This window comes from Propithecus coquereli, unplaced genomic scaffold, assembly GCF_000956105.1.
Source record: "Propithecus coquereli isolate 6110/MARCELLA unplaced genomic scaffold, Pcoq_1.0 Scaffold163, whole genome shotgun sequence".
Classification (NCBI taxonomy): domain Eukaryota; kingdom Metazoa; phylum Chordata; class Mammalia; order Primates; family Indriidae; genus Propithecus; species Propithecus coquereli.
In genome coordinates this window covers 3,856,437-3,867,973 of record NW_012140858.1, presented here as the reverse complement: position 1 = coordinate 3,867,973, position 11,537 = coordinate 3,856,437, and the positions used below count along the sequence as shown (strand labels likewise).

The following is an 11,537-nucleotide window of genomic DNA, read 5'->3' as shown; positions in this document are numbered from 1 at the left end:
TAAATATAAATACATTTTTCAAATCAATAATAAATGACAACATCCCAACCCCCCAAAATAAACCAATTCATAAGTGGCAAAGCACAAATGGAAAACAGATGTAAGAAAAACATTCATCTCATAGATGGCCAGTGAAGTGAAGTAAAAACAATAAGGAATTATCTTCTTTTTAAAAATATCCTCCTCTGATGCTAGCAGTAGCATGAATTGGTTCAACCTTTCTAGAAGGTAATTGCTAATAAAATAATAGCTAAACACTCATATAGCTCTTATGTGCAAAGTATATTGTAAATCACACATACACCTGTATGCATGTACATGTATACACATATATATCTTGGTATATATCTTGATATAGATACATATATAAATACACACACACACACACACACACACACACACACACACACACACAGCTTAATCCTCACAACAATCCTATGAGGTATGAACTATGATTATCCCCACTTTACGGAAATGGAAACTGAGGCCCTGAGAGTTTAAGTACCTTGCCCAAAGTCATACACCCGGCCAAGATTCAAACTCAGGCACACTGACTCCTGAGTCAATGCTAGCAAGTCTACTTTAATGGATTCATCCTAATGGAATAATTAGATATTCCAACATTTATATTCAATAATGTTCTTTAAGATATTACTTGTATAGGCTGGGCATGGTGGCTCACGCCTAATCTTAGCATTTTGGGAGAACAAAGTGGGAGGATTGCTAGAGCTCAAGAGTTCAAGATCAGCCTGAACAAGAGCAAGACCCATTTCTACTAAAAATAGAAAAAAATTAGCTGGGTGTTGTGGCGCATGCCTGTAGTCCCAGCTACTCAGGAGGCTGAGGCAGGAGGATCTCTTGAGCCTAGGAGTTTGAGGTTGCTGTGAGCTATGATGATGCCACGGCACTCTAGCTAGGGTGACAGAGTGAGACTCTGCCTCAAAAAAAAAAAAAAATTACTTGTATATTAGAAAAACAATGGAAGTTCTTTATAAAGATGGACCAGGTTCTGTAAAGCATGGGATATTGATGCTGATAGAGTGCCATACGGCCATTACATACGGGGTGGATGCCAAGCTGGTAACACAGGAGAACATTAACGATAAATGTTCAGTGAGGGGGCCAGACATCCAGCCACGAGGAAGACGGTCCACACTCATGGACATGGCACAGGGGGAAGGACAGACAGCAGTGGAGCTGGAGGCTGGATTTTTTTGTGGCTAAAAGTACTGGTTTTGAGGCCAGTTGATGGTTTGCGTGCTGGCTGTGCCACCTACTAGAAATGTGACTAGTTACTCAGCTACGTGAGCCTCAGTTTCCTCATCTGTAAGATGGGGTAATAATATGTGCCCTGCAAAGTACATAAAGCTCGTGGCCAGGGCCTGGCCCACAGGCTGCTCACGATGCTCTCAGTGCTTATCAGTGGGCAGGGCCACTGCAGGTGGCTTGCTTTCTTCTTGATACCTTCTGGACTTCTCCATATTTTCCTTAATCAGCCATTAGAGGAACAGTAGGCTGCGGCCCAAGGCCTGAGAACTCCACAGAGCTGTCTCCACCCCAGCTGCCGCCAGCTCTGCCAGCAGCCACCTGGGTCACCAAGCCTGCCCTCTCTTGATCACCTGTCCCCTGAGGTGCCCAAAGGCCCATAGTCGTCCTGGCTAATTCACTGCAGACCAACTGGGCCAGACCAGGGACAGGGCGGTCAGCTGCCCATGAGTAGGACCAGGTGCCTTACAGCCCGGTGCAGAGAGCACTGGCTTCCTGCCCAGCTAGAACCTTCTGCCTCTGGTCTAGAGCCTCACCTGCACCATGGGCCCATGTCCCACCTACTTCTGCCGTGGCCCAGCATCAGGACCCACCGTTCCCGCCCTGGGGGGACAGCTCCAGGCCTCCCCGCTGGCCACTTGCAAAGCCCTGCTTCTCAAGCAGCCTAAATGGCCTTCAAAAACCTCATCTCATCACGCCACCCCTGCTGAAATCCTTTTCAGGTCTTCCTGCTGCCCTTTGGATGAAGTCCAAAAATCTCGCCACCACCTACCAGGCCTGCTGCCCTCCCCAGCCTCCTCCAGCCCCTTCTCCTAGTCGCCCGCTGCACTTCAGGCCTCAGTTCAACCTCCCCAGCCTCTGGAAGGTGTCAGCCCCTCCCGGACCAGATCAATCCTCACGTTGCAGGGTCTCGGAGCAGCCCAGGCCTCCCGCGTGCAGCCCCGGAGCCTAATCATGGCGTAAGTCTGCATCTGTGGGTGTGGTTGGCTTGTTCTTCCTCACTCGCCTCTGTACTCCCCGTGGGCGGGGACCGTGCCCGTCTGTGCCCCTAGTAGACGCAGTGCCTCTCACGGCTGACCCTTCTGCGGCACCTGCCACAGGCCAGCACTGCTCTAAGCAGAGACACCAAACGATTCAGCTACCCCTCACTACAACCCGGGAAAGCAGCTCCTCTTACTACCCCATTTTCCAGATGAGGACACTCGTGAGGCATAGGAAGTTCAAATAATTTTCCCACTGCCACAGAACTAGGAGGTGACAGAGCTGGGACGTGAGCTTGAGCTGTTGGGCTCCAGAGTCTGGACCCTTAATCACGGGGCTTTCCTGAAGCAACAAATGTGGGTCAACTGGATACATGATTCAACCCAGTGACTCAACCCTGGGCCTCTGGGGTCAGCCAACGCCGTCCTCCCAGGGCTCTGGCTTTCCCGCCTCGTTTGCAAAGCCCTGGCTCTCGATTCTGCGGGGCTGAGGAGCCCTCTTCTTGCGGGATTTGAAGCGGGACACGTGGGCATACAGTACGTGGGCAGAGCCCTGGGCTCTGGAGGAGGCAAACGGGTGAGGCCTGGCTCTGGCCGGCACCAGCTGTGGCATCCTGACAAATCTCCTTCCGGCAGCCAAACTCAAGGGCCCGAAACAGCCTTCCCGCTGCCGAGTGCGGGACCTGGGCAAGTGCTCTTGGCCCTTTGGCCCTTCACTCCTCTGCGGCCTCGAGAGGGAAGACATCCCTCACCTCTGCTTCTCTCTTGATCTTCCTCAACCCACCTGTCTCTCCCACCCTTGAGTCTGGCGGGGGGATCTCTCTCCCACAAGCCACAGATCCCGAGGGCCGGGATGCGCTGTAGGGGCGACTGCCCAGCTGATCCAGACAGAGGGCAGGCCCAGCACCCAGGGCAGGCCCCACCGCAGCAGCCCAAAGTAGGTGCTCAGCACACATTTGTTAGCTGGAGGAGGAGGAAGGAGTGGGTGGCCCCACAGAGGGCTCTGGAAGCTGACACCACAATGGCAGAGGAGGGGCCAGCACGGGCCTGGGGGAGGCCAGCCCTACAGTCCCACCAGGTCACCTCCCAAGCCCAAAGGGGATCTGGTGAGCAGTGAGGACCCCGGATCCCACCCATCCATGCGGACACACCCCTTTCTCACCCAGTCTCAGCCAAGTCATGAACTCCAGCAGGGGAGACCCTGCTTTAACCCTGTCCTGCCCTGTCCTGCCCAAGCCACAGATCAGCCTGGGGCCCAGGCCCAGCAACTTAGGCCTCCTACCCAACCAGCCTGCCCTAGGGCCACCTCTGCTCACCCCTGGGCTCAGGGTCAAGTGTCCAGGCAAAGGGGTATGACTTTTCCCCTTGGTGTTTTATGCAAGTCCCAATGGGAGCAGCAGCTTCTGAGTCCAGTGTGTTTTCTGGAACCCACACCCTTATCTGTTACACACAGAAGGAGACTGGAGTCCTGTCCACAAGGCCCCGAGCCCACAAATCCCAGCTCCACATGGCGGCAGGAAGACTCGCCTGATGGGGACGAGCCCCAGTGGCCACACCCAGAGCTATTTCTCAAAACGGAGGGAGAAGCGGCTGGCGGGGCCCCCTCCTGCCATGGCACATCTGTTAGCAGGACAGGGGTGTGCCACCATGGCCAGCGCTCAAAGGGCGAGCGGGGCCAGCACGGGCCAGGAGAAGCAGCTGATGGACCATCTGCTGCCCCAGGAGAAGGGGGTCAGTCTGGGGGTGGGAGGGAACAGACCTGTCCCGAAGCAGCCCAAGGAGGGCAAGCCCAGCTATTCAAAACAGCTACTGCCTCGGCATCTGGATGGACCCATGGCCTCTGCAAAGCAGAAGTCTCCAAAGGGGTTCCTCTCTCTCCGCCTGACCCAAGGGCAGCTTCTACCGCCATTGCCTGCCTATGCCTCGGTTTCCCCATCTGTAAATGGGTACAGTATCTCTACCCGTCTCTTTAGGACTCTGTGAGGACCAAATGAGACAAGGCACGTAAAAAGTGCACGCACAGTGCCTGGCACACAGGAAGGGCTCAGTGCGCGGCGGTTATCATGATCGGTGTGCGCCGTGTTAAAACCCAAAGCAGCTGCTGTGAGGCCCCTGCTGCCGGCCTTCTAAGGAAGAGCCCCAGCCCAGCCCTGGCCGTAGGGTCGCAGTCCCAGGCTGAAGCTGGTGCTTCTGCAGCTCTGTGCAAAGCGTCCGCACTGGAATGCTGGCACCATACATCTGTGTATCCAGGGCTACCCATTGCAATCTTTGTCCCAAGATCCCAGACAAACTGATAGTCCAGAGTTAGGAGAGCCGGGCTTTGGAGGCCACTCAGCTGTTCACTCTGCATGGCCTGGAGCCAGTCAATGGCCTTCCTTAAGTCATTCACCTTTGCAGCTGGGTTAGCAAAGAATGACCTCGGAACTGGGCCAACCAAAGCCCAGGGGTGCTCTGGTTACCCTACAGAGGACACAGGCCCTCCCTGGCCCTCCCAGCTCCTGGAGCACAGTCGCTGTTGTCTTAGCTTCTGGGACTTTGCATCTTCCTTCTGCTCCTCCCATCTCTCCTAGAGCCTCCTTCCCCGTGACCTCAATGTTGCTGGCCCCTGGCGCTCCTCTGAGCTGCTCACATCCGATACTGCACCCCAAGGACCTTGCCCTCTGCCCGAGCTCCAGGAACAGCCCGAGGGGCTCAGCAGCTGGGGTCTCCTGCGTCATCAGAGCACCAGCCGCTAAGATCTCATTAAACACTGGCGTATTCCTAGAAGGCTCCTGGGGGGAGGTGGCATCTCTGTGCCGGCTACCTGCCCCCCAGCACACACCGGCTCTACCTCCAGCTCACAGAGCTCCTGTGTTTCGGAACCTGGCTGGCAGGTTCCCACACACGTCATCTCATTCCTTCTCCTGGGGTCCCAGCTCAGTCCCCGAGGCTGACGCCACGGAGTGGCCATCTCTCCCCTCACACCCACCACCATCCCCTCTACCCACCTCCTCCCACGGCCCTAAGGGGCCCAGGCTAGCCTCCCCTCTCCCCTGCGTCACCCTGGTCTCCCCGGCTCTGGGCCCCACCCCCAATTCATCCTCCTGTGGCATCCAGCGACCTTTCCACGTCCCTCCTAGGGGTGCGTCTTACAACCCAGTGACCCTTATGTCCTTAGTCTGACATTCGAGGCCCTCCTGATTTAGCAGCAGGTTACCTTTCTGCCCGCTCCCCTTCCAGGGCTCTGGGTTCTAGCTGCCCTGCTCCTCCAGCCCCCCAACCAGGGGCTGAACCGGGACTCCCCGCCGCGTCTCTGGGCCTGGCACAGGGCCTAGCCCCGGGAAGGGGCTCCGGGGGTGCCTCTGGCCTGGATGGGAATCCTCCACAGCGACCCTGAAGCCCTCGCACCAGGAGCCCCTGGGAAGCACCCCAAGCACGGCCCCAGCCCAGCACCCTCTCCCTGGCCACATCTCCAGCAAATACTCACTTTGGCTCCAGGGGGGCCAGGGAGACCCGGATTTCCATAAGGCCCGGGAGGACCCTGCACGGGGAAAGAAACAAAAACAAAAAGGTGACAGAAAATAGGGGCCGTCCCGCTTCTGACTGCAACGCCTGCCCCTTCCCTCCGCCCGCTGGTTTAGTGTCTTCTCTCCAAGCCGAGCCTCAGCAACGCCATCGCGGCGACTCAGCCTGCTCTCAGGAGCGCCCCGGGACGCCTGGCCCTGCGCGAAGCCCTTCCCATGTGTCATCTCATCTCATCCCATTAACCCACAAGGTCGGTGCCACCATCGTTCCTATTTTGAAATGGGAAGATGATGCTCACAGAGGTTTGTAACTGCCTCAAGTCACCCAGCTGCTAAGAGGCAGAGCTGGGCTTTGACCTCAGATGTGCCTGACCTCAGAGCACGAGTCCTGGACCCCTGAATTTGGCCACTTCTCCCCCAGCTGGGCCCCATCAGCCCTTCCCAGCTTCCCTGGGCTCCAACCACACTTAGCTGTTCGTTTCTCTCCGGCACACCTGGTACTTTCTCTCCTCACCGCCCCGTGCCAGCCACCTGGCATGCCTTCCCATTCCCCTCCTCTGGCTGAACCCTGACCCATCCTTCAAGGCCTGACTCAAATGCCGTCTCCTCCAGGGAACGTTCTGGGACTCCTGCAGCCTCAAGTGGCTTCTTTACCTTTTGGACTCCAACTGGACTTCTGTTCGAGCCTTTGGAGTCGAGAGCTCAAGGAAGGGTGCACTTGACCTCTCGTGAACAAGGGTGCGCTCCTCCTGCGGCTACAGCACGTGGCCAGAGCTCTCCCTGAGACTCCTGCAAGCTCTAAGCATGCAAGGTCCCCCCAGACACCACAGAGCAGCTGGGGAGACTGGACCCAGAGAGTCCAAGAGCCTCAGTCAAGGTCCTACAGCAGAGTCATGGCCAAGCGAGATCAGGGTCCTGGGCTCGGCTTCAAGTCCAGAGCTCGTTCATGGCACTGGCTTTTCCCAGGCCATATCCGATTCCCCCTACAACAGCTGGGTCCTATTATGTCCACTTTCTCCAGCAAGGGTGCTGGGCTGGAGTCTTCCAGCCCAGTAATACAAACAGAGCCCTGAGAGTCAGGTAATCCTCGAGGGTCTTTGCCCAGCAGGAATAATCTGGAGCATTAGGGGTGGGGAGAGGCACCTCAAGGGGTCCACTGGTCCCCCCCACCCCACCAGCCTCTAGACACGCTGCCCTCATCCCTGCCCCTCTTGACTCATGGGGCTGTGTACGAACCGCTTCCGTCTTCCCTGGCGGAGGCCAGCTTCCCAGCTGCAGCCTGTCACATTCCAACCAAGGCACCTCCCTCTTCCGTTCTTCCTCGATGCCTGAACTGGGACCCTCCCCTTCTCCGAATGCATCAAGAAGGAGCAGCGTCCAGTGTGCGCTCAGCCTGGGGAATTTCTGAGTGCCACGTGTGACCCTCCCTCTAAAATAACCAGCCCGCCTGTCCTCACTACAGTGCACCAAACACGGTCTCCTGGCACACGAATGAAACCGGGAAGTGTCAAGACCTGGTCCCAGTTCCAAGCCTCACCCACAACCCCAGCCTCAGTCTCCCGATCTGTCCTATGAATGACTGGGACCCAGGGGTCACTCGGGAATCTGGAAAACTTCGAATGTTCACTCCAGCCCGGGCCCCTGGGTTCTAAACACAGAGCTCGGCTGGAATTGGGCAAAGGCTGGGTGGGGGTGTTTGAGGAGGGGTTACTGACACCCAGCTCCCCCAGAAAGAGGCGCGGGCTGCGTAAGGTCAAGGGTGGCTGCCTCTCCCCAGCTATGCCCCCAGCTGCCCCACAGAGGGTGGGCCGGAGCACTCAGCTACCCCATCTGCAGCTTGTGAAGGTGGGGACTTCCTGCTTTCCCACCCCCACCTCCCCACCCCTCTCCAGCCACTGCCTTGCAGAGAAACGAGGCACATAGTTGACCTGGAGCCAAGCAGACCGGTTCTATAAACGCTGCAGCCCAGAGAGCCGGGTGGGGGAGGGCTCAGGGCTTCCCCGACATCCCTCAGAGGGCTGGGGGCGTATGTGGGAGAGGGAAGGGGTATGCCACAGCGTTTTGGGTGACCTCAGGTAAGACCCTGCCCCTCCCTGAGCCCCAGAGCCGCCATCTGTGCAGAGAGGAGCTGGGATTGTTTAATCCGGCATTCTATTATCTTCGGAATTTTATGATCTATGGAATTTCCAGTCTAGAAACAGGATGATGGGGGGTTGGGGCAGGCAGACAGCCTAGAAGCCTGTCAGGAGAGTCATTCACCCAGGGCTGAGAGGAACCTTGGAAATGCCTTACCGTGATCCCAGACTTTATAGCTAGGGAAACTGAGGCCTGGAGGAGGGAAGGGACTTGCCTAAGATCACACAGCTTCTTGGTAGAAATGTGCTGGAATTCCAGATTAGAACCCTTTACCAACCAATTGCCCAGCACCTCTCGCATGAAGAGCACTCCGCTAGGTTCCTCGTTTAAGAGAGAGAGGTAATTAAAGCTTATCTCGGGCCTGGGCGGCGGCGGGGGGTGCCCGGTTGAATAGACAGAAAATTGGTGCAATGGATGGTTAAGACAGTGGGCTCTGCAGTCAGACTGCCTGCGTGCCGTCCTGGCTCCGGCATTTATTCTGTTTGACTTCATCCAAAGGAACTGAACCTTTCTAAGCCTGTTCCCTCATCTGTCCAGTGGGAGACATATTGGAACCGACTCGTCAGGATGGCTAGGAAGATGGGATGAGATCATGCGCGTGCAGCTCAGCACACAGTTCGACAGTCAGTAAGAGCTTTCAGAAGGTGACCCGGGCCAGCCAGACGGGGCAGACAAACTGCTACAGGAGCCCCCAGAAGGGGGTGGTCATCAGAAATGGAGGTGGTGTTTGATCTTAGCCGTGAACGGAGGAGGAGTTTGCAGAACGAGATGCCTGGTAGAGAGGACAGCCAGGGCAGGTGCAGGGGCCGGGGGGCTTGGGAGGGGTTTGGGGGAAGGGGGCCGACTGCCTGGGCCCGGAGTGCTGGTCAAGGGCCTCATCCCGGTCCCAGGCTGCACGTCCCCTGCACTAGCAGCATCTGCAATACCTATGTGGTCCCCAGGGCATGAGCCTCGTGAAGGCTCCGAAGCCAGGAGGAAATGCCGCTTCAGACAGCAGATTCCAGAGCCCTGGGCCCAGCGAACACAGGGCCAGGTCTGGAGGGAACTAGGGCTTGGGTAATTGCATAACCAGAACCATCCGCTGGGCTCAGAGCTAAAAATATGCCCCAGGCAGCTATCTCTGCCAGGGCCTCGCCAGGCACCCAGCGTGGGAAAGGCTGATTCAGCCTGGGCACAGATGTCGGGTGTCGCTGGTCCCAGCCCTCTGGGGAAGGAGGCAGACTTCCCTGTACGAGGACCCTCCATGTTCCAGCATATGGTTAAGGGCCTGGGTTCCAGTCCTGGACTTCCTACTCGGTTTCCTTATCCCGAAAATGAGAATGATCACGCTGGCCCCTGGGGTTTCGGGGTTGGGTGGGAGGGTCAAATAAGGCAGCATAAAGTGTCGTGCCAGGCGCAACACACAGCAGCTACTTTCACGTCAGCTACTGCAGCCCTGCCAAGCTGTCCTCCTGCCTCTCTCCAGCATGGGGGCTCACCCTCTCCCTGACCCTTCCAGGTGCCTGTGGCAGCGTCCCTACCCCAGGATGGCCCTGCGAAATGGGAGCAGGAACGCAAGGGTCACATCCGCCCAGGTCATTTTTTTTTCTCCTTAACAAACTCTGAAGTCCATCAGCTCAGGAGATGTGGGCTTCGGGAGCCCCTTCCCCACCCCAGGCTGCAAAGGGTGATACCCACAGTGGACAACTGAGACCCGCAAGAGGTCATCACTGTCCCCATGTCTGTCCAGATAGCACCCCCAAGAGCCCCAAGTCCACCCACAGTGGACAAAGTGGAAAATAGGTGCCAGAGAGGGGCAGGGAAGAGTCTGAGGACACGTGGCAAGCCTGGGACTTCAGGGGCAATGGGACGCAGGCCAAAGAGCCAGCCAGAGCTCCAAAGGACAGTGTGCGATTACTCACCCGAGGCCCTCGTGCACCGGGGGGTCCAGGTAGCCCAGGTAGCCCAGGGGGACCCTGAAGAGAAAGGAAGAAGACAGTGTCAGACAGTGTCAAGTGGCGGCAGAGAATGGGCTCAGTCATTTAATAATTCTATCCAGAGCTCTAGGCAAGAACAGCCCAGGTTGAGAAGATGGGGTCTCCTGAGGTCCCCACCCTGAGGAACTCATGCTCTTCGGAGATTTCAGGCCTTTGTAGCTGTTGTTTCTTAGTTTTTGAAGCCCTTGACTTTTGTCACCCAGCTAACTTAGGGTGTCACCTCCTCCAGGAAGCCTCCCCTGATCCCTTCCCCAAGTTGGGCCAAGTTCCCTCTTTCCTTCTATTTTAAAAACTACGATATTATTTGGGGAATTATCTGCTTGGAGGCCTGTCTCTCCCATCACATCATGGTCTCCTCAAAGGAAATAATGGGATATGAGTCATCTCTCTAGCCCAGGGCTCAGCCAAACGTTTGATAACGTAAAACAGCAAGAGACCTCAGAGCTCAGCCAAGTTCTCTGCAGAGTCGGAGCAGAGCAGAGACTTGGCCAAGGTCACCCTCAGCATCCCTGCATCACGGAGAGGCAGTGCAGCAAAGAGCACAGGCTTCCGAATCAGACAGCCCTGGGTTCAAATCCCGTGCTGCCACTGACCAGCCAGGTTTGGGCAAGTATTTAATGAAAATGGGGCCATAATACCCTCCTCATAGGGTTGTTTGAAGGATGATAGGAGACACGGTAAATGTTTAACATGGTGCCTGGTACATCACGGGCACTCAAACGTTTGATCAGTTCCCAAGGCCACGGCCTGGTCCAGCTTCCATCACTGCTCCCCGAGAACCTGCCCCTCAGTGGCCTCCCTGCCTCCACTCTCCCTCCCACTCCCGCCCCTCTCCAGTCCTCCTCCACACAGCCACGTTCACCTGGCCACGGCACTCCCCTGCTCAACAACATTTAATGGCTCCCCATTTCCCACAAGAGAAAGGCCTAACCCTGATGTTTGGCGTTTAGGGAGCATCTGTCCGGCCTCATCTCGTTTCCTTTCACACAGGGAGGGAGGCAGCTGACTTCATGCAATTCCTTCCACCTGTCCGAGTCTCAGATGCTCCCCTTTAAAATGGCCCGATAGCTACGATCTCACCTACCCCGAAGGCGTAATGAGGATTCACTAAGCGCCTGATGTGGGGAAGGGAGCCTGCGGCCTCTGAAGGAAGCCAGGCTTTCGAGGACGTGTGAGGCCTGGGGAATTCATTTGTTTCAAATAACCATCAACGGGATTCCGGGTTTCCTGCCCAGAGTTCAAAATCGGTGTTGAAAACCCAGTACGGTTTGGCTGGTAATTAATCCAGATCTCACGCCGGGCGGCGTCGGCTCGCAGCGCTGGCCTGTGAACACCGCGCGCGGGCTTGTCCGGGAAGTAAATCAGAGGGGAGATCCGGCAGGCAGATATGGGCACCAAGGGCCCACAGCCACTGGGCCAGAGCCCCGCGGGAAGGGAGGAGGGACTGTTTCGCGACCTCAGGCAAGTTCCGGCCACCTCTGAGCATCCGGGTACCTCTGCCAATTTTTCCTGCCACCCAGAGCTCAGGGGCTGGGTGATGGTCTCTGGTCTCCTGTCGGATTCTGCAGGCTCACGACCCCAGGCCTGTCTACACCCTCTCCTCCCCAGCCGGCTTTGGCGGGAGTGGTAGAGTATGGTGTAAGCCTGGGGCCGGGGTTCCCTCCGGGCACCCCCAC

At 56.8% G+C, this 11,537-nt stretch overlaps 1 protein-coding gene across 1 annotated transcript in view; it reads right to left on the bottom strand.

The window, feature by feature from the left end:
* COL27A1 (collagen, type XXVII, alpha 1) overlaps positions 1 to 11,537 on the bottom strand; it is a 146,383-nt gene that overhangs the window by 114,922 nt on the left and 19,924 nt on the right. Inside the window, exons 5-6 of the mRNA XM_012641139.1 lie at positions 9,787 to 9,840; positions 5,713 to 5,766 (exon numbers count right to left, since the gene is read on the bottom strand). Coding sequence (XP_012496593.1) covers positions 5,713 to 5,766; positions 9,787 to 9,840 — 108 coding nt within the window. The remainder of the gene's footprint in view (positions 1 to 5,712; positions 5,767 to 9,786; positions 9,841 to 11,537) is intronic.